Here is a 25,164-nt window from a genome sequence, read left to right on the forward strand (position 1 = left end):
GACTTATGTAGGGCGTTGTCATACAGTATGTGTCTCCCCAAACAAGAGTTATGTAGGGCGTTGTCATACAGTATGTGTCTCCCCAAACAAGACTTATGTAGGGCGTTGTCATACAGTATGTGTCTCCCCAAACAAGACTTATGTAGGGCGTTGTCATACAGTATGTGTCTCCCCAAACAAGACTTATGTAGGGCGTTGTCATACAGTATGTGTCTCCCCAAACAAGAGCTTATGTAGGGCGTTGTCATACAGTATGTGTCTCCCCAAACAAGATTATGTAGGGCGTTGTCATACAGTATGTGTCTCCCCAAACAAGACTTATGTAGGGCGTTGTCATACAGTATGTGTCTCCCCAAACAAGACTTATGTAGGGCGTTGTCATACAGTATGTGTCTCCCCAAACAAGACTTATGTAGGGCGTTGTCATACAGTATGTGTCTCCCCAAACAAGACTTATGTAGGGCGTTGTCATACAGTATGTGTCTCCCCAAACAAGACTTATGTAGGGCCTTGTCATACAGTATGTGTCTCCCCAAACAAGAGTTATGTAGGGCGTTGTCATACAGTATGTGTCTCCCCAAACAAGACTTATGTAGGGCGTTGTCATACAGTATGTGTCTCCCCAAACAAGACTTATGTAGGGCGTTGTCATACAGTATGTGTCTCCCCAAACAAGACTTATGTAGGGCCTTGTCATACAGTATGTGTCTCCCCAAACAAGACTTATGTAGGGCGTTGTCATACAGTATGTGTCTCCCCAAACAAGAGTTATGTAGGGCGTTGTCATACAGTATGTGTCTCCCCAAACAAGAGTTATGTAGGGCGTTGTCATACAGTATGTGTCTCCCCAAACAAGACTTATGTAGGGCGTTGTCATACAGTATGTGTCTCCCCAAACAAGACTTATGTAGGGCGTTGTCATACAGTATGTGTCTCCCCAAACAAGACTTATGTAGGGCCTTGTCATACAGTATGTGTCTCCCCAAACAAGAGTTATGTAGGGCGTTGTCATACAGTATGTGTCTCCCCAAACAAGACTTATGTAGGGCGTTGTCATACAGTATGTGTCTCCCCAAACAAGAGTTATGTAGGGCGTTGTCATACAGTATGTGTCTCCCCAAACAAGAGTTATGTAGGGCGTTGTCATACAGTATGTGTCTCCCCAAACAAGACTTATGTAGGGCGTTGTCATACAGTATGTGTCTCCCCAAACAAGAGTTATGTAGGGCGTTGTCATACAGTATGTGTCTCCCCAAACAAGAGTTATGTAGGGCGTTGTCATACAGTATGTGTCTCCCCAAACAAGACTTATGTAGGGCGTTGTCATACAGTATGTGTCTCCCCAAACAAGACTTATGTAGGGCGTTGTCATACAGTATGTGTCTCCCCAAACAAGACTTATGTAGGGCGTTGTCATACAGTATGTGTCTCCCCAAACAAGACTTATGTAGGGCGTTGTCATACAGTATGTGTCTCCCCAAACAAGAGTTATGTAGGGCGTTGTCATACAGTATGTGTCTCCCCAAACAAGACTTATGTAGGGCGTTGTCATACAGTATGTGTCTCCCCAAACAAGAGTTATGTAGGGCGTTGTCATACAGTATGTGTCTCCCCAAACAAGACTTATGTAGGGCGTTGTCATACAGTATGTGTCTCCCCAAACAAGAGTTATGTAGGGCGTTGTCATACAGTATGTGTCTCCCCAAACAAGAGTTATGTAGGGCGTTGTCATACAGTATGTGTCTCCCCAAACAAGACTTATGTAGGGCGTTGTCATACAGTATGTGTCTCCCCAAACAAGACTTATGTAGGGCGTTGTCATACAGTATGTGTCTCTCCCAAACAAGACTTATGTAGGGCGTTGTCATACAGTATGTGTCTCCCCAAACAAGAGTTATGTAGGGCGTTGTCATACAGTATGTGTCTCCCCAAACAAGACTTATGTAGGGCGTTGTCATACAGTATGTGTCTCCCCAAACAAGAGTTATGTAGGGCGTTGTCATACAGTATGTGTCTCCCCAAACAAGAGTTATGTAGGGCGTTGTCATACAGTATGTGTCTCCCCAAACAAGACTTATGTAGGGCGTTGTCATACAGTATGTGTCTCCCCAAACAAGAGTTATGTAGGGCGTTGTCATACAGTATGTGTCTCCCCAAACAAGACTTATGTAGGGCGTTGTCATACAGTATGTGTCTCCCCAAACAAGAGTTATGTAGGGCGTTGTCATACAGTATGTGTCTCCCCAAACAAGACTTATGTAGGGCGTTGTCATACAGTATGTGTCTCCCCAAACAAGACTTATGTAGGGCGTTGTCATACAGTATGTGTCTCCCCAAACAAGACTTATGTAGGGCGTTGTCATACAGTATGTGTCTCCCCAAACAAGACTTATGTAGGGCGTTGTCATACAGTATGTGTCTCCCCAAACAAGAGTTATGTAGGGCGTTGTCATACAGTATGTGTCTCCCCAAACAAGAGTTATGTAGGGCGTTGTCATACAGTATGTGTCTCCCCAAACAAGAGTTATGTAGGGCGTTGTCATACAGTATGTGTCTCCCCAAACAAGAGTTATGTAGGGCGTTGTCATACAGTATGTGTCTCCCCAAACAAGACTTATGTAGGGCGTTGTCATACAGTATGTGTCTCCCCAAACAAGACTTATGTAGGGCGTTGTCATACAGTATGTGTCTCCCCAAACAAGACTTATGTAGGGCGTTGTCATACAGTATGTGTCTCCCCAAACAAGACTTATGTAGGGCGTTGTCATACAGTATGTGTCTCCCCAAACAAGAGTTATGTAGGGCGTTGTCATACAGTATGTGTCTCCCCAAACAAGACTTATGTAGGGCGTTGTCATACAGTATGTGTCTCCCCAAACAAGAGTTATGTAGGGCGTTGTCATACAGTATGTGTCTCCCCAAACAAGACTTATGTAGGGCGTTGTCATACAGTATGTGTCTCCCCAAACAAGACTTATGTAGGGCGTTGTCATACAGTATGTGTCTCCCCAAACAAGACTTATGTAGGGCGTTGTCATACAGTATGTGTCTCCCAAACAAGACTTATGTAGGGCGTTGTCATACAGTATGTGTCTCCCCAAACAAGAGTTATGTAGGGCGTTGTCATACAGTATGTGTCTCCCCAAACAAGAGTTATGTAGGGCGTTGTCATACAGTATGTGTCTCCCCAAACAAGACTTATGTAGGGCGTTGTCATACAGTATGTGTCTCCCCAAACAAGACTTATGTAGGGCGTTGTCATACAGTATGTGTCTCCCCAAACAAGACTTATGTAGGGCGTTGTCATACAGTATGTGTCTCCCCAAACAAGACTTATGTAGGGCGTTGTCATACAGTATGTGTCTCCCCAAACAAGAGTTATGTAGGGCGTTGTCATACAGTATGTGTCTCCCCAAACAAGACTTATGTAGGGCGTTGTCATACAGTATGTGTCTCCCCAAACAAGAGCTTATGTAGGGCGTTGTCATACAGTATGTGTCTCCCCAAACAAGACTTATGTAGGGCGTTGTCATACAGTATGTGTCTCCCCAAACAAGACTTATGTAGGGCGTTGTCATACAGTATGTGTCTCCCCAAACAAGAGTTATGTAGGGCGTTGTCATACAGTATGTGTCTCCCCAAACAAGACTTATGTAGGGCGTTGTCATACAGTATGTGTCTCCCCAAACAAGAGTTATGTAGGGCGTTGTCATACAGTATGTGTCTCCCCAAACAAGAGTTATGTAGGGCGTTGTCATACAGTATGTGTCTCCCCAAACAAGACTTATGTAGGGCGTTGTCATACAGTATGTGTCTCCCCAAACAAGACTTATGTAGGGCGTTGTCATACAGTATGTGTCTCCCCAAACAAGACTTATGTAGGGCGTTGTCATACAGTATGTGTCTCCCCAAACAAGACTTATGTAGGGCGTTGTCATACAGTATGTGTCTCCCCAAACAAGAGTTATGTAGGGCGTTGTCATACAGTATGTGTCTCCCCAAACAAGACTTATGTAGGGCGTTGTCATACAGTATGTGTCTCCCCAAACAAGACTTATGTAGGGCGTTGTCATACAGTATGTGTCTCCCCAAACAAGACTTATGTAGGGCGTTGTCATACAGTATGTGTCTCCCCAAACAAGAGTTATGTAGGGCGTTGTCATACAGTATGTGTCTCCCCAAACAAGACTTATGTAGGGCGTTGTCATACAGTATGTGTCTCCCCAAACAAGACTTATGTAGGGCGTTGTCATACAGTATGTGTCTCCCCAAACAAGAGTTATGTAGGGCGTTGTCATACAGTATGTGTCTCCCCAAACAAGACTTATGTAGGGCGTTGTCATACAGTATGTGTCTCCCCAAACAAGACTTATGTAGGGCGTTGTCATACAGTATGTGTCTCCCCAAACAAGAGTTATGTAGGGCGTTGTCATACAGTATGTGTCTCCCCAAACAAGACTTATGTAGGGTGTTGTCATACAGTATGTGTCTCCCCAAACAAGAGTTATGTAGGGCGTTGTCATACAGTATGTGTCTCCCCAAACAAGACTTATGTAGGGTGTTGTCATACAGTATGTGTCTCCCCAAACAAGACTTATGTAGGGCGTTGTCATACAGTATGTGTCTCCCCAAACAAGACTTATGTAGGGCGTTGTCATACAGTATGTGTCTCCCCAAACAAGAGTTATGTAGGGCGTTGTCATACAGTATGTGTCTCCCCAAACAAGAGTTATGTAGGGCGTTGTCATACAGTATGTGTCTCCCCAAACAAGACTTATGTAGGGTGTTGTCATACAGTATGTGTCTCCCCAAACAAGACTTATGTAGGGCGTTGTCATACAGTATGTGTCTCCCCAAACAAGACTTATGTAGGGCGTTGTCATACAGTATGTGTCTCCCCAAACAAGACTTATGTAGGGCGTTGTCATACAGTATGTGTCTCCCCAAACAAGAGTTATGTAGGGCGTTGTCATACAGTATGTGTCTCCCCAAACAAGAGTTATGTAGGGCGTTGTCATACAGTATGTGTCTCCCCAAACAAGACTTATGTAGGGCGTTGTCATACAGTATGTGTCTCCCCAAACAAGACTTATGTAGGGCGTTGTCATACAGTATGTGTCTCCCCAAACAAGACTTATGTAGGGCGTTGTCATACAGTATGTGTCTCCCCAAACAAGACTTATGTAGGGCGTTGTCATACAGTATGTGTCTCCCCAAACAAGAGTTATGTAGGGCGTTGTCATACAGTATGTGTCTCCCCAAACAAGACTTATGTAGGGCGTTGTCATACAGTATGTGTCTCCCCAAACAAGACTTATGTAGGGCGTTGTCATACAGTATGTGTCTCCCCAAACAAGACTTATGTAGGGCGTTGTCATACAGTATGTGTCTCCCCAAACAAGAGTTATGTAGGGCGTTGTCATACAGTATGTGTCTCCCAAACAAGACTTATGTAGGGCGTTGTCATACAGTATGTGTCTCCCCAAACAAGAGTTATGTAGGGCGTTGTCATACAGTATGTGTCTCCCCAAACAAGAGTTATGTAGGGCGTTGTCATACAGTATGTGTCTCCCCAAACAAGACTTATGTAGGGCGTTGTCATACAGTATGTGTCTCCCCAAACAAGACTTATGTAGGGCGTTGTCATACAGTATGTGTCTCCCCAAACAAGACTTATGTAGGGCGTTGTCATACAGTATGTGTCTCCCCAAACAAGAGTTATGTAGGGCGTTGTCATACAGTATGTGTCTCCCCAAACAAGACTTATGTAGGGCGTTGTCATACAGTATGTGTCTCCCCAAACAAGAGTTATGTAGGGCGTTGTCATACAGTATGTGTCTCCCCAAACAAGACTTATGTAGGGTGTTGTCATACAGTATGTGTCTCCCCAAACAAGAGTTATGTAGGGCGTTGTCATACAGTATGTGTCTCCCCAAACAAGACTTATGTAGGGTGTTGTCATACAGTATGTGTCTCCCCAAACAAGACTTATGTAGGGCGTTGTCATACAGTATGTGTCTCCCCAAACAAGACTTATGTAGGGCGTTGTCATACAGTATGTGTCTCCCCAAACAAGAGTTATGTAGGGCGTTGTCATACAGTATGTGTCTCCCCAAACAAGAGTTATGTAGGGCGTTGTCATACAGTATGTGTCTCCCCAAACAAGACTTATGTAGGGTGTTGTCATACAGTATGTGTCTCCCCAAACAAGACTTATGTAGGGCGTTGTCATACAGTATGTGTCTCCCCAAACAAGACTTATGTAGGGCGTTGTCATACAGTATGTGTCTCCCCAAACAAGACTTATGTAGGGCGTTGTCATACAGTATGTGTCTCCCCAAACAAGAGTTATGTAGGGTGTTGTCATACAGTATGTGTCTCCCCAAACAAGACTTATGTAGGGCGTTGTCATACAGTATGTGTGTCCCCAAACAAGAGTTATGTAGGGCGTTGTCATACAGTATGTGTCTCCCCAAACAAGAGTTATGTAGGGCGTTGTCATACAGTATGTGTCTCCCCAAACAAGAGTTATGTAGGGCGTTGTCATACAGTATGTGTCTCCCCAAACAAGAGTTATGTAGGGCGTTGTCATACAGTATGTGTCTCCCCAAACAAGACTTATGTAGGGCGTTGTCATACAGTATGTGTCTCCCCAAACAAGACTTATGTAGGGCGTTGTCATACAGTATGTGTCTCCCCAAACAAGACTTATGTAGGGCGTTGTCATACAGTATGTGTCTCCCCAAACAAGACTTATGTAGGGCGTTGTCATACAGTATGTGTCTCCCCAAACAAGAGTTATGTAGGGCGTTGTCATACAGTATGTGTCTCCCCAAACAAGACTTATGTAGGGCGTTGTCATACAGTATGTGTCTCCCCAAACAAGACTTATGTAGGGCGTTGTCATACAGTATGTGTCTCCCCAAACAAGACTTATGTAGGGCGTTGTCATACAGTATGTGTCTCCCCAAACAAGAGTTATGTAGGGCGTTGTCATACAGTATGTGTCTCCCCAAACAAGACTTATGTAGGGCGTTGTCATACAGTATGTGTCTCCCCAAACAAGAGTTATGTAGGGCGTTGTCATACAGTATGTGTCTCCCCAAACAAGAGTTATGTAGGGCGTTGTCATACAGTATGTGTCTCCCCAAACAAGACTTATGTAGGGCGTTGTCATACAGTATGTGTCTCCCCAAACAAGACTTATGTAGGGCGTTGTCATACAGTATGTGTCTCCCCAAACAAGAGTTATGTAGGGCGTTGTCATACAGTATGTGTCTCCCCAAACAAGACTTATGTAGGGTGTTGTCATACAGTATGTGTCTCCCCAAACAAGAGTTATGTAGGGCGTTGTCATACAGTATGTGTCTCCCCAAACAAGACTTATGTAGGGTGTTGTCATACAGTATGTGTCTCCCCAAACAAGACTTATGTAGGGCGTTGTCATACAGTATGTGTCTCCCCAAACAAGACTTATGTAGGGCGTTGTCATACAGTATGTGTCTCCCCAAACAAGAGTTATGTAGGGCGTTGTCATACAGTATGTGTCTCCCCAAACAAGAGTTATGTAGGGCGTTGTCATACAGTATGTGTCTCCCCAAACAAGACTTATGTAGGGTGTTGTCATACAGTATGTGTCTCCCCAAACAAGACTTATGTAGGGCGTTGTCATACAGTATGTGTCTCCCCAAACAAGACTTATGTAGGGCGTTGTCATACAGTATGTGTCTCCCCAAACAAGACTTATGTAGGGCGTTGTCATACAGTATGTGTCTCCCCAAACAAGAGTTATGTAGGGCGTTGTCATACAGTATGTGTCTCCCCAAACAAGAGTTATGTAGGGCGTTGTCATACAGTATGTGTCTCCCCAAACAAGACTTATGTAGGGCGTTGTCATACAGTATGTGTCTCCCCAAACAAGACTTATGTAGGGCGTTGTCATACAGTATGTGTCTCCCCAAACAAGACTTATGTAGGGCGTTGTCATACAGTATGTGTCTCCCCAAACAAGACTTATGTAGGGCGTTGTCATACAGTATGTGTCTCCCCAAACAAGAGTTATGTAGGGCGTTGTCATACAGTATGTGTCTCCCCAAACAAGACTTATGTAGGGCGTTGTCATACAGTATGTGTCTCCCCAAACAAGACTTATGTAGGGCGTTGTCATACAGTATGTGTCTCCCCAAACAAGACTTATGTAGGGCGTTGTCATACAGTATGTGTCTCCCCAAACAAGAGTTATGTAGGGCGTTGTCATACAGTATGTGTCTCCCCAAACAAGACTTATGTAGGGCGTTGTCATACAGTATGTGTCTCCCCAAACAAGAGTTATGTAGGGCGTTGTCATACAGTATGTGTCTCCCCAAACAAGAGTTATGTAGGGCGTTGTCATACAGTATGTGTCTCCCCAAACAAGACTTATGTAGGGCGTTGTCATACAGTATGTGTCTCCCCAAACAAGACTTATGTAGGGCGTTGTCATACAGTATGTGTCTCCCCAAACAAGAGTTATGTAGGGCGTTGTCATACAGTATGTGTCTCCCCAAACAAGACTTATGTAGGGTGTTGTCATACAGTATGTGTCTCCCAAACAAGAGTTATGTAGGGCGTTGTCATACAGTATGTGTCTCCCCAAACAAGACTTATGTAGGGTGTTGTCATACAGTATGTGTCTCCCCAAACAAGACTTATGTAGGGCGTTGTCATACAGTATGTGTCTCCCCAAACAAGACTTATGTAGGGCGTTGTCATACAGTATGTGTCTCCCCAAACAAGAGTTATGTAGGGCGTTGTCATACAGTATGTGTCTCCCCAAACAAGAGTTATGTAGGGCGTTGTCATACAGTATGTGTCTCCCAAACAAGACTTATGTAGGGTGTTGTCATACAGTATGTGTCTCCCCAAACAAGACTTATGTAGGGCGTTGTCATACAGTATGTGTCTCCCCAAACAAGACTTATGTAGGGCGTTGTCATACAGTATGTGTCTCCCCAAACAAGACTTATGTAGGGCGTTGTCATACAGTATGTGTCTCCCCAAACAAGAGTTATGTAGGGTGTTGTCATACAGTATGTGTCTCCCCAAACAAGACTTATGTAGGGCGTTGTCATACAGTATGTGTGTCCCCAAACAAGAGTTATGTAGGGCGTTGTCATACAGTATGTGTCTCCCCAAACAAGAGTTATGTAGGGCGTTGTCATACAGTATGTGTCTCCCCAAACAAGAGTTATGTAGGGCGTTGTCATACAGTATGTGTCTCCCCAAACAAGAGTTATGTAGGGCGTTGTCATACAGTATGTGTCTCCCCAAACAAGACTTATGTAGGGCGTTGTCATACAGTATGTGTCTCCCCAAACAAGACTTATGTAGGGCGTTGTCATACAGTATGTGTCTCCCCAAACAAGACTTATGTAGGGCGTTGTCATACAGTATGTGTCTCCCCAAACAAGACTTATGTAGGGCGTTGTCATACAGTATGTGTCTCCCCAAACAAGACTTATGTAGGGCGTTGTCATACAGTATGTGTCTCCCCAAACAAGACTTATGTAGGGCGTTGTCATACAGTATGTGTCTCCCCAAACAAGACTTATGTAGGGCGTTGTCATACAGTATGTGTCTCCCCAAACAAGACTTATGTAGGGCGTTGTCATACAGTATGTGTCTCCCCAAACAAGTGTACATTCCAGCTTACATCAACTCAACGCCAAATTTGAGGAAACACTTGGTGGTAAGTAAGGTCAGTAGATATATTGGCTGTCACCGCGGGCTAATGTTAGCTTCCCTGCTATGAATCACTGTGAAATGTACGTAGTTTGGGTATCATTTATTAACGTACTGCAGCCTGACACACACACACACACGCACGCACGCACGCACGCACGCACGCACGCACGCACGCACGCACGCACGCACGCACGCACGCACGCACGCACACACACACACACACACACACACACACACACACACACACACACACACACACACACACACACACACACTCAGGCATGCATATAAACAGCAATCAGAAGGTCACCTGTGTTCCCAGGTGCAGGCCACACCTGTCAGACTTTATGATTTGCTTAAAGTCTAACTTGTTATTTTCCTTTGTAAATCTCTGCCTACTGAGCCTATGGTGCTGTTACGTTATTGAGGCTCAATTTGCCTTATTTGTTTTTATTTTAATGTATTATCACTTAATATATTTTAATATAATATTATAATGATAATAAAACATTTTCCCCTGGGATTATTAAAGTATTTCTGATTCTGATATATTATTGTTTCAGTTGCTTAAGAGATATTCCTGACTCTGAATTTGTTCATTGCAATTCTTATATTTTTGTGCATTACTTGTTGCCTTCATCATTAAACAAACATGTTACTCATCAGTTACTCAGTACTTGAGTAGTTTTTTCACAACATACTTTTTACTTTTACTCAAATAAATATTTGGGTGACTACTCCTTACTTTTACTTGAGTAATACATCTCTAAAGTAACAGTACTCTTACTTGAGTACAATTTCTGGCTACTCTACCCACCTCTGATGCAAACCTTCAGTAGACCAGGCCCTATGTGCCAGAGCTTCTTATAAAACATCAGTCAGGTGTGATTGAGTAGACCAGGCCCTATGTGCCAGAGCTTCTTATAAAACATCAGTCAGGTGTGATTGAGTAGACCAGGCCCTATGTGCCAGAGCTTCTTATAAAACATCAGTCAGGTGTGATTGAGTAGACCAGGCCCTATGTGCCAGAGCTTCTTATAAAACATCAGTCAGGTGTGATTGAGTAGACCAGGCCCTATGTGCCAGAGCTTCTTATAAAACATCAGTCAGGTGTGATTCAGTAGACCAGGCCCTATGTGCCAGAGCTTCTTATAAAACATCAGTCAGGTGTGATTTTGTAGTTATGGCACAAAGTTGTTGTAGTTGAATCATGAGTCAGCGCCACACCATTTCTCTTGCAGGACAGTGTGTCATGGATGCCATACCTCAGCTTCGCCTGCATACTGGCTGTTATTGCTTCTTTCTGCTCGGGGCCAGGTAATCCTTTTCTTACCATCCTACTTCTCCTTACTTTCACTTTGTTATTTAAGCCATAATAAGCATGTTCCTCTGTTATTTATGCTATAATAAGCATGTTCCTCTGTTATTTATGCCATAATAAGCATGTTCCTCTGTTATTCAAGCCATAATAAGCATGTTCCTCTGTTATTTATGCTATAATAAGCATGTTCCTCTGTTATTTATGCCATAATAAGCATGTTCCTCTGTTATTCAAGCCATAATAAGCATGTTCCTCTGTTATTTATGCTATAATAAGCATGTTCCTCTGTTATTTATGCTATAATAAGCATGTTCCTCTGTTATTTATGCTATAATAAGCATGTTCCTCTGTTATTTATGCTATAATAAGCATGTTCCTCTGTTATTTATGCTATAATAAGCATGTTCCTCTGTTATTTATGCTATAATAAGCATGTTTCTCTGTTATTTATGCTATAATAAGCATGTTCCTCTGTTATTTATGCCATAATAAGCATGTTCCTCTGTTATTTATGCCATAATAAGCATGTTCCTCTGTTATTTAAGCCATAATAAGCATGTTCCTCTGTTATTTATGCTATAATAAGCATGTTTCTCTGTTATTTGTGCTATAATAAGCATGTTCCTCTGTTATTTATGCTATAATAAGCATGTTCCTCTGTTATTTATGCTATAATAAGCATGTTTCTCTGTTATTTATGCTATAATAAGCATGTTCCTCTGTTATTTAAGCCATAATAAGCATGTTCCTCTGTTATTTATGCTATAATAAGCATGTTTCTCTGTTATTTATGCTATAATAAGCATGTTCCTCTGTTATTTAAGCCATAATAAGCATGTTCCTCTGTTATTTAAGCCATAATAAGCATGTTCCTCTGTTATTTATGCTATAATAAGCATGTTTCTCTGTTATTTATGCTATAATAAGCATGTTCCTCTGTTATTTAAGCCATAATAAGCATGTTCCTCTGTTATTTATGCTATAATAAGCATGACCAGTAGTAATCTCCAGCATCTATTGGGGGTGGTCAGCGGAGGTTTGTGTTGTCAAAATGGGGGAGTGGCCTAAATCCACCATTTGTTCAGCGGGAGATGACGTCACACACAGCGGCTGTTAATTAGTTGTCTTAAAGCGGACCATAAGGCGCACTGGACTTTAAGGCGCACTGCAGAGAAATGGTCTATTTTCACATTTTAGTTCATTTATAAGGCGCACCCAATTACAAGGCGTATTAAGGGAGTCATATTAGGATGATGATTATTTTCTCAATGTAAAAGACTTCCTTGTGGTCTACATAACATGTCATGGTGCTTCTTTGCTCAAAATGTTGCATAGATGATGTTTTACACATCATCTTCAACTCACTTTCTGACAGTCTCTTCAGGATGCACCCTTTTGTGGGCGCTCTGGTTTACGTGCCTCCACTTTGACAGCGTCTTCTCCCCATCATCTCCCGGAACTCTCTAATAAGTAAAGTTCCTTGGGTGAATAATGTAAAGTCACTACACCGGTATGTTTTAGTGCTTTCATGGTGAGTTTACTGACAGATATAAGTAAGAACTTTACACTACTTTATATTAGAAATGGAAACAGTGGAGGATGAATGTCACATAACAAGAAGATAGAGAATAAGAAGAAGCTTATGCACTACGGAGTCGTTACAGACTACAAAGGTCGACGCACGCATACATTTTTAAGGACATATGCAGATCCCAAATACAGATCAGCAGGTACCAGACGGTAAGAAAAGTTGCTTTTGCATAATATAGTGAAACAAAACAGCAGATAATATGTCTTACCTTATAGACACAGCATAATAATACTCCTATGTTGAAGCACAGTACAATCCATCAAGCGGTGTGGCTTCATAGCTTACCAAAGTCCTACTAAAACATTTTCATAGATTTTTGAACGCCGTGTGTAATGTTCTATATTTTCAATGGAACATTTAACATGTTGGTGTTGTTTCCTTGAGTCATATTGCAGTCTACACGTATCTCTTATGTGTGACTGCCATCTACTGGTCACACTTATCATTTCACCATGTATCAAATAAAAAAGCTTCAAGGTTGGTCAGCACAACCAGAATTACTCCGTACATTGAGTGCACCGGGTCATAAGGCGCACTGTCAAGTTTTGAGAAAAAAAAAAAAAGGATTTTAAGTCCGCCTTGTAGTCCGGAAAATACGGTATTGGCAATACAAGTGAGTTTGTCACGACCGGGTCGCATGGTGATGCAGGTTTTTGTTCTCCCAGGATGCAAATGACGAATCCGGGCAAGACTTGCAGGTAAAGACTTGATTTAATAGTAAAAACAACACAGAGCAGGTACAAGACTGAAAACAAACCGACTGGATAAGGTGCTGAGTGCACCGGAAGCTAAGGCTACACTTAGCACAGACTAAGATAACTAGCAGAGGACTAGGAGACAAATAAAACCTTACGTGATAGTCGCGAGACGCAAAGTAAAGAAGCCAGACTGACTGACTGGCAAAGACAGGCTTAAATAATGTCAGTGATTGCAAACAGGTGCGCGTCTGGAACACAAGCTGCAGGTGACAATAATAAGTAACTATGGTAACTCAGGTGCACAAACGGGAACCCAAGGAGTCCAAAACCAACAGAAAACACAAGTGACTCAAAAAACCCAAACAGAATATTATCCGGGCAGTGGATCATAACAGAGTTAACCGAACGTAAATTGTCAGTACAGTTCTGTATTTCCATTGACTGAAGGTCCAGAATTCATGGGGGAGTTGAAGTGGAACAGGTGGCAAATAGGTGGCAAATAGGTGGCAAATAGGTGGCAAATAGGTGGCAAATAGGTGGCAAATAGGTGGCAAATAGGTGGCAAATAGGCGGCAAATAGGTGGCAAATAGGTGGCAAATAGGTGGCAAATAGGTGGCAAATAGGTGGCAAATAGGTGGCAAATAGGTGGCAAATAGGCGGCAAATAGGTGGCAAATAGGTGGCAAATAGGTGGCAAATAGGTGGCAAATAGGTGGCAAATAGGCGGCAAATAGGTGGCAAATAGGTGGCAAATAGGTGGCAAATAGGTGGCAAATAGGTGGCAAATAGGTGGCAAATAGGTGGCAAATAGGTGGCAAATAGGCGGCAAATAGGTGGCAAATAGGTGGCAAATAGGTGGCAAATAGGTGGCAAATAGGTGGCAAATAGGTGGCAAATAGGTGGCAAATAGGTGGCAAATAGGCGGCAAATAGGTGGCAAATAGGTGGCAAATAGGTGGCAAATAGGTGGCAAATAGGTGGCAAATAGGTGGCAAATAGGCGGCAAATAGGTGGCAAATAGGCGGCAAATAGGTGGCAAATAGGTGGCAAATAGGTGGCAAATAGGTGGCAAATAGGCGGCAAATAGGTGGCAAATAGGTGGCAAATAGGTGGCAAATAGGCGGCAATGCACAAGAGCTGCTCCAGAGCAAAGTGAAAGTCAAGTATGTCCTCGTTTATATTCACCATTGGCAAAGCCCGTTGAAAGCGAAGACGGTGAGCAGGTCATACTAACTAACTAACTAACTAACTAACTAACTAACTAACTAACTAACTAACTAACTAACTAACTGACTAACTAACTGACTAACTAACTTATTAACTGCTGATGCTGGCTACAGGAGGCATCCCCTTCATCCTGACGGGGGAACTGTTCGAGCAAGCCTACAGACCTGCTGCCTTCATGATCGCAGGAACTGTCAACTGGCTGGCCAACTTCACCGTGGGTCTCTTGTTTCCCTTCATACAGGTGAGTTACCACACCACACTCCCATATTGGAGATCATACAGGTGAGTTACCACACCACACTCCCATGTTGGAGATCATACAGGTGAGTTACCACACCACACTCCCATATTGGAGATCATACAGGTGAGTTACCACACCACACTCCCATGTTGGACATCATACAGGTGAGTTACCACACCACACTCCCATGTTGGACATCATACAGGTGAGTTACCACACCACACTCCCATATTGGAGATCATACAGGTGAGTTACCACACCACACTCCCATATTGGAGATCATACAGGTGAGTTACCACACCACACTCCCATATTGGAGATCATACAGGTGAGTTACCACACCACACTCCCATGTTGGACATCATACAGGTGAGTTACCACACCACACTCCCATGTTGGAGATCATACAGGTGAGTTACCACACCACACTCCCATGTTGGACATCATACAGGTGAGTTACCACACCACACTCCCATGTTGGAGATCATACAGGTGAGTTACCACACCACACTCCCATGTTGGACATCATACAGAAGGAGTCAAACATCCGTCCATCCATTTCCTACCGCTTATTCCCTTTTTGGGTTGCGGGGTGTGCGGGTGCCTATCCCAGCTACAATCGGGCGGAAGGCGGGGTACACCCTGGACAAGTCACCACCTCATCACAGGGCCAACACAGATAGACAACATTCACTAATTCACACACTAGGGACCATTTAGTGTTGCCAATCAACCTATCCCCAGGTGCATGTCTTTGGAGGTGGGAGGGGCCTATCCCCAGGTGCATGTCTTTGGAGGTGGGAGGGGCCTATCCCCAGGTGAATGTCTTTGGAGGTGGGAGGGGCCTATCCCCAGGTGCATGTCTTTGGAGGTGGGAGGGGCCTGTCCCCAGGTGCATGTCTTTGGAGGTGGGAGGGGCCTATCCCCAGGAGCATGTCTTTAGAGGTGGGAGGGGCCTATCCCGGGGTGCATGTCTTTGGAGGTGGGAGGGGCCTATCCCCAGGTGCATGTCTTTGGAGGTGGGAGGGGCCTATCCCCAGGTGCATGTTTCTGGAGGTGTGAGGAAGCCAGAGTACCTGGAGAGACCCGTGCAGTCACAGGGTGAACATGCAAACTTCACACCGAAAGACCCTGAGCTAGTAAATCGAACCCAGGACCTTCTCACAGTGAGACATGAACTCTAACCACTGCTCCACCGTGCTGCCCTGTCACTAATGCCAGGATCTGCAGAATGCCTGTTTTTCTGACACATTTGCTTTGTGACTAGTAGTGGATTTGAACTAGTATTTGTACAACCTTTCACTGGACAACTCACAAACGGCCTTCCGCAACATGATCCTTCAGTGGAGCTGTTCAATGTACATACATACATATATATACAGTAAATACAGTATAAATGGTGGCACTGCCATTTCAAAAAACACATCTACATCAACAAAAAGAACATGCAGCAAAACATAGAATAAAATGTACCAAGGACGCATGAGATTGCTGTCGTTCTGATCTTACTTTTTCTGACAAAAGAAACCAAACTATCACATCTATATAGATAGTTCTAAACATAATCCAACAATCACAGAAAATGGTGACTTTTTTGTGAACTGTGAACACTTAACAGAGGATCTTGTATTTTAGCTCCAACTGAAAGGTGGCATTCCCCCCACCACCCTAGTGACTTGCCCTAATGCCCTAAAAAACTGACCAGCGTTGACGGCAAGAACATTCTGTGAGCGCCGAGACGATGAACTCTATGATGAGAACATTCTGTGAGCGCCGAGACGATGAACTCTATGATGAGAACATTCTGTGAGCGCCGAGACGATGAACTCTATGATGAGAACATTCTGTGAGCGCCGAGACGATGAACTCTATGATGAGAACATTCTGTGAGCGCCGAGACGATGAACTCTATGATGAGAACATTCTGTCAGCGCCGAGACGATGAACTCTATGATGAGAACATTCTGTGAGCGCCGAGACGATGAACTCTATGATGAGAACATTCTGTGAGCGCCGAGACGATGAACTCTATGATGAGAACATTCTGTGAGCGCCGAGACGATGAACTCTATGATGAGAACATTCTGTGAGCGCCGAGACGATGAACTCTATGATGAGAACATTCTGTCAGCGCCGAGACGATGAACTCTATGATGAGAACATTCTGTGAGCGCCGAGACGATGAACTCTATGATGAGAACATTCTGTGAGCGCCGAGACGATGAACTCTATGATGAGAACATTCTGTCAGCGCCGAGGCGATGAACTCTATGATGAGAACATTCTGTGAGCGCCGAGACGATGAACTCTATGATGAGAACATTCTGTGAGCGCCGAGACGATGAACTCTATGATGAGAACATTCTGTGAGCGCCGAGACGATGAACTCTATGATGAGAACATTCTGTGAGCGCCGAGACGATGAACTCTATGATGAGAACATTCTGTGAGCGCCGAGACGATGAACTCTACGATGAGAACATTCTGTGAGCGCCGAGACGATGAACTCTACGATGAGAACATTCTGTGAGCGCCGAGACGATGAACTCTATGATGAGAACATTCTGTGAGCGCCGAGACGATGAACTCTATGATGAGAACATTCTGTGAGCGCCGAGACGATGAACTCTATGATGAGAACATTCTGTGAGCGCCGAGACGATGAACTCTATGATGAGAACATTCTGTGAGCGCCGAGACGATGAACTCTATGATGAGAACATTCTGTGAGCGCCGAGACGATGAACTCTATGATGAGAACATTCTGTGAGCGCCGAGACGATGAACTCTATGATGAGAACATTCTGTGAGCGCCGAGACGATGAACTCTATGATGAGAACATTCTGTGAGCGCCGAGACGATGAACTCTATGATGAGAACATTCTGTGAGCGCCGAGACGATGAACTCTATGATGAGAACATTCTGTGAGCGCCGAGACGATGAACTCTATGATGAGAACATTCTGTGAGCGCCGAGACGATGAACTCTATGATGAGAACATTCTGTGAGCGCCGAGACGATGAACTCTATGATGAGAACATTCTGTGAGCGCCGAGACGATGAACTCTATGATGAGAACATTCTGTCAGCGCCGAGGCGATGAACTCTATGATGAGAACATTCTGTGAGCGCCGAGACGATGAACTCTATGATGAGAACATTCTGTGAGCGCCGAGACGATGAACTCTATGATGAGAACATTCTGTGAGCGCCGAGACGATGAACTCTATGATGAGAACATTCTGTCAGCGCCGAGGCGATGAACTCTACGATGAGAACATTCTGTGAGCGCCGAGACGATGAACTCTACGATGAGAACATTCTGTGAGCGCCGAGACGATGAACTCTACGATGAGAACATTCTGTGAGCGCCGAGACGATGAACTCTACGATGAGAACATTCTGTGAGCGCCGAGACGATGAACTCTACGATGAGAACATTCTGTGAGCGCCGAGACGATGAACTCTATGATGAGAACATTCTGTGAGCGCCGAGACGATGAACTCTATGATGAGAACATTCTGTGAGCGCCGAGACGATGAACTCTATGATGAGAACATTCTGTGAGCGCCGAGACGATGAACTCTATGATGAGAACATTCTGTGAGCGCCGAGACGATGAACTCTATGATGAGAACATTCTGTGAGCGCCGAGACGATGAACTCTATGATGAGAACATTCTGTGAGCGCCGAGACGATGAACTCTATGATGAGAACATTCTGTGAGCGCCGAGACGATGAACTCTATGATGAGAACATTCTGTGAGCGCCGAGACGATGAACTCTATGATGAGAACATTCTGTGAGCGCCGAGACGATGAACTCTATGATGAGAACATTCTGTGAGCGCCGAGACGATGAACTCTATGATGAGAACATTCTGTCAGCGCCGAGGCGATGAACTCTATGATGAGAACATTCTGTGAGCGCCGAGACGATGAACTCTATGATGAGAACATTCTGTGAGCGCCGAGACGATGAACTCTACGATGAGAACATTCTGTGAGCGCCGAGACGATGAACTCTACGATGAGAACATTCTGTGAGCGCCGAGACGATGAACTCTATGATGAGAACATTCTGTGAGCGCCGAGACGATGAACTCTATGATGAGAACATTCTGTGAGCGCCGAGACGATGAACTCTATGATGAGAACATTCTGTGAGCGCCGAGACGATGAACTCTATGATGAGAACATTCTGTCAGCGCCGAGGCGATGAACTCTACGATGAGAACATTCTGTGAGCGCCGAGACGATGAACTCTACGATGAGAACATTCTGTGAGCGCCGAGACGATGAACTCTACGATGAGAACATTCTGTGAGCGCCGAGACGATGAACTCTACGATGAGAACATTCTGTGAGCGCCGAGACGATGAACTCTACGATGAGAACATTCTGTGAGCGCCGAGACGATGAACTCTACGATGAGAACATTCTGTGAGCGCCGAGACGATGAACTCTATGATGAGAACATTCTGTGAGCGCCGAGACGATGAACTCTATGATGAGAACATTCTGTGAGCGCCGAGACGATGAACTCTATGATGAGAACATTCTGTGAGCGCCGAGACGATGAACTCTATGATGAGAACATTCTGTGAGCGCCGAGACGATGAACTCTATGATGAGAACATTCTGTCAGCGCCGAGACGATGAACTCTATGATGAGAACATTCTGTGAGCGCCGAGACGATGAACTCTATGATGAGAACATTCTGTCAGCGCCGAGACGATGAACTCTATGATGAGAACATTCTGTGAGCGCCGAGACGATGAACTCTATGATGAGAACATTCTGTGAGCGCCGAGACGATGAACTCTATGATGAGAACATTCTGTCAGCGCCGAGGCGATGAACTCTATGATGAGAACATTCTGTGAGCGCCGAGACGATGAACTCTATGATGAGAACATTCTGTGAGCGCCGAGACGATGAACTCTATGATGAGAACATTCTGTGAGCGCCGAGACGATGAACTCTATGATGAGAACATTCTGTGAGCGCCGAGACGATGAACTCTACGATGAGAACATTCTGTGAGCGCCGAGACGATGAACTCTACGATGAGAACATTCTGTGAGCGCCGAGACGATGAACTCTACGATGAGAACATTCTGTGAGCGCCGAGACGATGAACTCTATGATGAGAACATTCTGTGAGCGCCGAGACGATGAACTCTATGATGAGAACATTCTGTGAGCGCCGAGACGATGAACTCTATGATGAGAACATTCTGTGAGCGCCGAGACGATGAACTCTATGATGAGAACATTCTGTGAGCGCCGAGACGATGAACTCTATGATGAGAACATTCTGTGAGCGCCGAGACGATGAACTCTATGATGAGAACATTCTGTGAGCGCCGAGACGATGAACTCTATGATGAGAACATTCTGTGAGCGCCGAGACGATGAACTCTATGATGAGAACATTCTGTGAGCGCCGAGACGATGAACTCTATGATGAGAACATTCTGTGAGCGCCGAGACGATGAACTCTATGATGAGAACATTCTGTGAGCGCCGAGACGATGAACTCTATGATGAGAACATTCTGTGAGCGCCGAGACGATGAACTCTATGATGAGAACATTCTGTGAGCGCCGAGACGATGAACTCTATGATGAGAACATTCTGTGAGCGCCGAGACGATGAACTCTATGATGAGAACATTCTGTCAGCGCCGAGGCGATGAACTCTATGATGAGAACATTCTGTGAGCGCCGAGACGATGAACTCTATGATGAGAACATTCTGTGAGCGCCGAGACGATGAACTCTATGATGAGAACATTCTGTGAGCGCCGAGACGATGAACTCTATGATGAGAACATTCTGTCAGCGCCGAGGCGATGAACTCTACGATGAGAACATTCTGTGAGCGCCGAGACGATGAACTCTACGATGAGAACATTCTGTGAGCGCCGAGACGATGAACTCTACGATGAGAACATTCTGTGAGCGCCGAGACGATGAACTCTACGATGAGAACATTCTGTGAGCGCCGAGACGATGAACTCTACGATGAGAACATTCTGTGAGCGCCGAGACGATGAACTCTATGATGAGAACATTCTGTGAGCGCCGAGACGATGAACTCTATGATGAGAACATTCTGTGAGCGCCGAGACGATGAACTCTATGATGAGAACATTCTGTGAGCGCCGAGACGATGAACTCTATGATGAGAACATTCTGTGAGCGCCGAGACGATGAACTCTATGATGAGAACATTCTGTGAGCGCCGAGACGATGAACTCTATGATGAGAACATTCTGTGAGCGCCGAGACGATGAACTCTATGATGAGAACATTCTGTGAGCGCCGAGACGATGAACTCTATGATGAGAACATTCTGTGAGCGCCGAGACGATGAACTCTATGATGAGAACATTCTGTGAGCGCCGAGACGATGAACTCTATGATGAGAACATTCTGTGAGCGCCGAGACGATGAACTCTATGATGAGAACATTCTGTCAGCGCCGAGGCGATGAACTCTATGATGAGAACATTCTGTGAGCGCCGAGACGATGAACTCTATGATGAGAACATTCTGTGAGCGCCGAGACGATGAACTCTACGATGAGAACATTCTGTGAGCGCCGAGACGATGAACTCTACGATGAGAACATTCTGTGAGCGCCGAGACGATGAACTCTACGATGAGAACATTCTGTGAGCGCCGAGACGATGAACTCTATGATGAGAACATTCTGTGAGCGCCGAGACGATGAACTCTATGATGAGAACATTCTGTGAGCGCCGAGACGATGAACTCTATGATGAGAACATTCTGTGAGCGCCGAGACGATGAACTCTATGATGAGAACATTCTGTCAGCGCCGAGGCGATGAACTCTACGATGAGAACATTCTGTGAGCGCCGAGACGATGAACTCTACGATGAGAACATTCTGTGAGCGCCGAGACGATGAACTCTACGATGAGAACATTCTGTGAGCGCCGAGACGATGAACTCTACGATGAGAACATTCTGTGAGCGCCGAGACGATGAACTCTACGATGAGAACATTCTGTGAGCGCCGAGACGATGAACTCTATGATGAGAACATTCTGTGAGCGCCGAGACGATGAACTCTATGATGAGAACATTCTGTGAGCGCCGAGACGATGAACTCTATGATGAGAACATTCTGTGAGCGCCGAGACGATGAACTCTATGATGAGAACATTCTGTGAGCGCCGAGACGATGAACTCTATGATGAGAACATTCTGTGAGCGCCGAGACGATGAACTCTATGATGAGAACATTCTGTCAGCGCCGAGACGATGAACTCTATGATGAGAACATTCTGTGAGCGCCGAGACGATGAACTCTATGATGAGAACATTCTGTGAGCGCCGAGACGATGAACTCTATGATGAGAACATTCTGTGAGCGCCGAGACGATGAACTCTACGATGAGAACATTCTGTGAGCGCCGAGACGATGAACTCTACGATGAGAACATTCTGTGAGCGCCGAGACGATGAACTCTACGATGAGAACATTCTGTGAGCGCCGAGACGATGAACTCTATGATGAGAACATTCTGTGAGCGCCGAGACGATGAACTCTATGATGAGAACATTCTGTGAGCGCCGAGACGATGAACTCTACGATGAGAACATTCTGTGAGCGCCGAGACGATGAACTCTATGATGAGAACATTCTGTGAGCGCCGAGACGATGAACTCTATGATGAGAACATTCTGTGAGCGCCGAGACGATGAACTCTATGATGAGAACATTCTGTGAGCGCCGAGACGATGAACTCTATGATGAGAACATTCTGTGAGCGCCGAGACGATGAACTCTATGATGAGAACATTCTGTCAGCGCCGAGACGATGAACTCTATGATGAGAACATTCTGTGAGCGCCGAGACGATGAACTCTATGATGAGAACATTCTGTCAGCGCCGAGGCGATGAACTCTATGATGAGAACATTCCAGGCGCTTAGTAACACCCTTTTTATGACACAACAAAGCTAACTATCACATCTTTATATATTTGTAAACATAATCTGGATCACAACCTTACATTAAAACATTCTTTTATTTTGTGAAAGTATAGTTTTTGACGCACTCTTTGCAGTGTTTGGTGAGCATCTAGTCCAACACCCAAGGACTTGAGAATCATTGTATTCTCTTTTTATTTAGCAATTCAACAAGATGACAACTTCACTGCTTTTGCCTTTTGTATATTTTGGCCCTCTGCCTTCCGCCCGATTGTAGCTGAGATAGGCAGCAGCGCCCCCCGCCACCCCCAAGGGAATAAGCGGTAGTAAATGGATGGATGGATGGATGGAACATTTTTTTCAGTTGCACATGAAAGTCTACTAGTTTTCCGAATCAAGCTGGCACCTTGTCATAAATCTTTTAACACTTGAGTGCAACCCACCAGAAGACATACGGACAGAAAATGAAAAATCTAATTTTGGATTTAAAAAAAAAAAAAAAAAAAAAAAAAAGCTTTGGGAGATTAGATAAAAAGCTCCCAGTGCAATTTTTGATATTGGCTGAGCAAGTCTTGCAGTGTCGAGTAATTCCCAACACATTCAAGTTGTCCTGGTTGCTAGGCGACGGGAGCACTTCTGGAGACCAGGCTCACATACTTTGTCACATTTCATCAGGTCTGGTCTATCTGGACTTCCTGTTGGACAGGAAGTCATGGACAGGGTGGTTGTGTTGTTTACATGTCACCTGTGCAAGGTGTGGTCAACAGTGTTGTTTACATGTCACCTGTACAAGGTGTGGTCAACAGTGTTGTTTACATGTCACCTGTGCAAGGTGTGGTCAACAGTGTTGTTTACATGTCACCTGTGCAAGGTGTGGTCAACAGTGTTGTTTACATGTCACCTGTGCAAGGTGTGGTCAACAGTGTTGTTTACATGTCACCTGTACAAGGTGTGGTCAACAGTGTTGTTTACATGTCACCTGTACAAGGTGTGGTCAACAGTGTTGTTTACATGTCACCTGTACAAGGTGTGGTCAACAGTGTTGTTTACATGTCACCTGTGCAAGGTGTGGTCAACAGTGTTGTTTACATGTCACCTGTACAAGGTGTGGTCAACAGTGTTGTTTACATGTCACCTGTGCAAGGTGTGGTCAACAGTGTTGTTTACATGTCACCTGTACAAGGTGTGGTCAACAGTGTTGTTTACATGTCACCTGTACAAGGTGTGGTCAACAGTGTTGTTTACATGTCACCTGTGCAAGGTGTGGTCAACAGTGTTGTTTACATGTCACCTGTACAAGGTGTGGTCAACAGTGTTGTTTACATGTCACCTGTACAAGGTGTGGTCAACAGTGTTGTAAGAGACACATGACTACAAGAAGACATGGACACGGTGGTTGTGTTGTTTACATGTCACCTGTCCTGAAAAATGGTGTGCCTCTGCCTTTGTAGTCGGTGTCGACACCGTGGTGGATAAGCTTCTTCTTCTTCTTCTTCTTCTTCTTCTTCTTCTTCTTCTTCTTCTTCTTCTCTATCTTCTTGTTATGTGACATTCATCCTCCACTGTTACCATTTTAATATAAAGTAGTGTAAAGTTTAGTGTCAGTAAACTCACCATAAAAGCACTAAAACATACCGGTGTAGTGACTTTACATTATTCACCCAAGGAACTTTACTTATTAGAGAGTTCCGGTCACAGGACACATTTCGGGTGTTGTTGTTGCACTAGTGAGCCACGGATGAGGAGATGCTGCTCCGTTATTGATGGAAGTAAAGTGTGAATGTCATTAAAACAGTTAGCGCCATCTTTTGACACTTCTTCCACTCCCGTCCTTGCACGCTACACCGCTACAACAAGGAGAAGACACTGTCCAAGTGGAGGCACATACATAAGAGCGCCCACAGAAGGGTGCATCCTGAAGAGACTGTCAGAAAGTGAGTTGAAGATGGTGTGTAAAACATCATCTATGCAACATTTTGAGCAGAGAAGCACCATGACATGTTATGTAGACCACACTAAATAAATAATAATAATAATAATATGCGTCTTAGACATGGAAAAAGGTGATCGGCAGTGCGCCTTATTATTTGGTACACCTTATGGTCTGGAATGTACGGTGTATAAAATGATCATATTCATACATTTTTACCTGATATCTTTTTTGGGTTTCAAAAACTGTCATTTTCATCCAGTGAGAAAAGCCTCCCTGCTCCTTTTCGTGCGGGGAACACAAGGTTGGACTTTGTTGTGATGTCAGCTTCACCTTTCCTCAAATGGTTCCTGGCTTTCTTTATTTTCTTTATGGTGGAGCCCGCAGAGAAAGCTAAATATAGTCTTCAAGTCAGTGGGTCCTGTGTTGACGGACCAGAGCAGGATGAATACGTGCTCATC

At 44.5% G+C, this 25,164-nt stretch overlaps 2 protein-coding genes across 2 annotated transcripts in view; both read left to right on the top strand.

Moving 5' to 3' along the window:
- The window catches only part of slc2a9l2 (solute carrier family 2 member 9, like 2), a 104,207-nt gene extending 79,078 nt beyond the window's left edge, over window positions 1-25,129 (top strand). Inside the window, exons 8-10 of the mRNA XM_061875647.1 lie at window positions 10,943-11,040; window positions 14,673-14,800; window positions 24,631-25,129. Coding sequence (XP_061731631.1) covers window positions 10,943-11,040; window positions 14,673-14,800; window positions 24,631-24,711 — 307 coding nt within the window. The 3' untranslated portion in view covers window positions 24,712-25,129. The remainder of the gene's footprint in view (window positions 1-10,942; window positions 11,041-14,672; window positions 14,801-24,630) is intronic.
- Window positions 22,389-24,286, top strand: LOC133569952 (keratin-associated protein 5-1-like). Its single transcript, XM_061922508.1, has 2 exons — window positions 22,389-23,566; window positions 23,645-24,286. The coding sequence occupies exons 1-2, from the start codon at window positions 23,238-23,240 to the stop codon at window positions 24,222-24,224; spliced, it is 909 nt and encodes a 302-aa protein (XP_061778492.1). The 5' UTR covers window positions 22,389-23,237; the 3' UTR covers window positions 24,225-24,286.
- Window positions 25,130-25,164: the final 35 nt, after the last annotated feature.

This window comes from Nerophis ophidion, linkage group LG16 (genome assembly GCF_033978795.1).
Source record: "Nerophis ophidion isolate RoL-2023_Sa linkage group LG16, RoL_Noph_v1.0, whole genome shotgun sequence".
Lineage (NCBI taxonomy): Eukaryota > Metazoa > Chordata > Actinopteri > Syngnathiformes > Syngnathidae > Nerophis > Nerophis ophidion.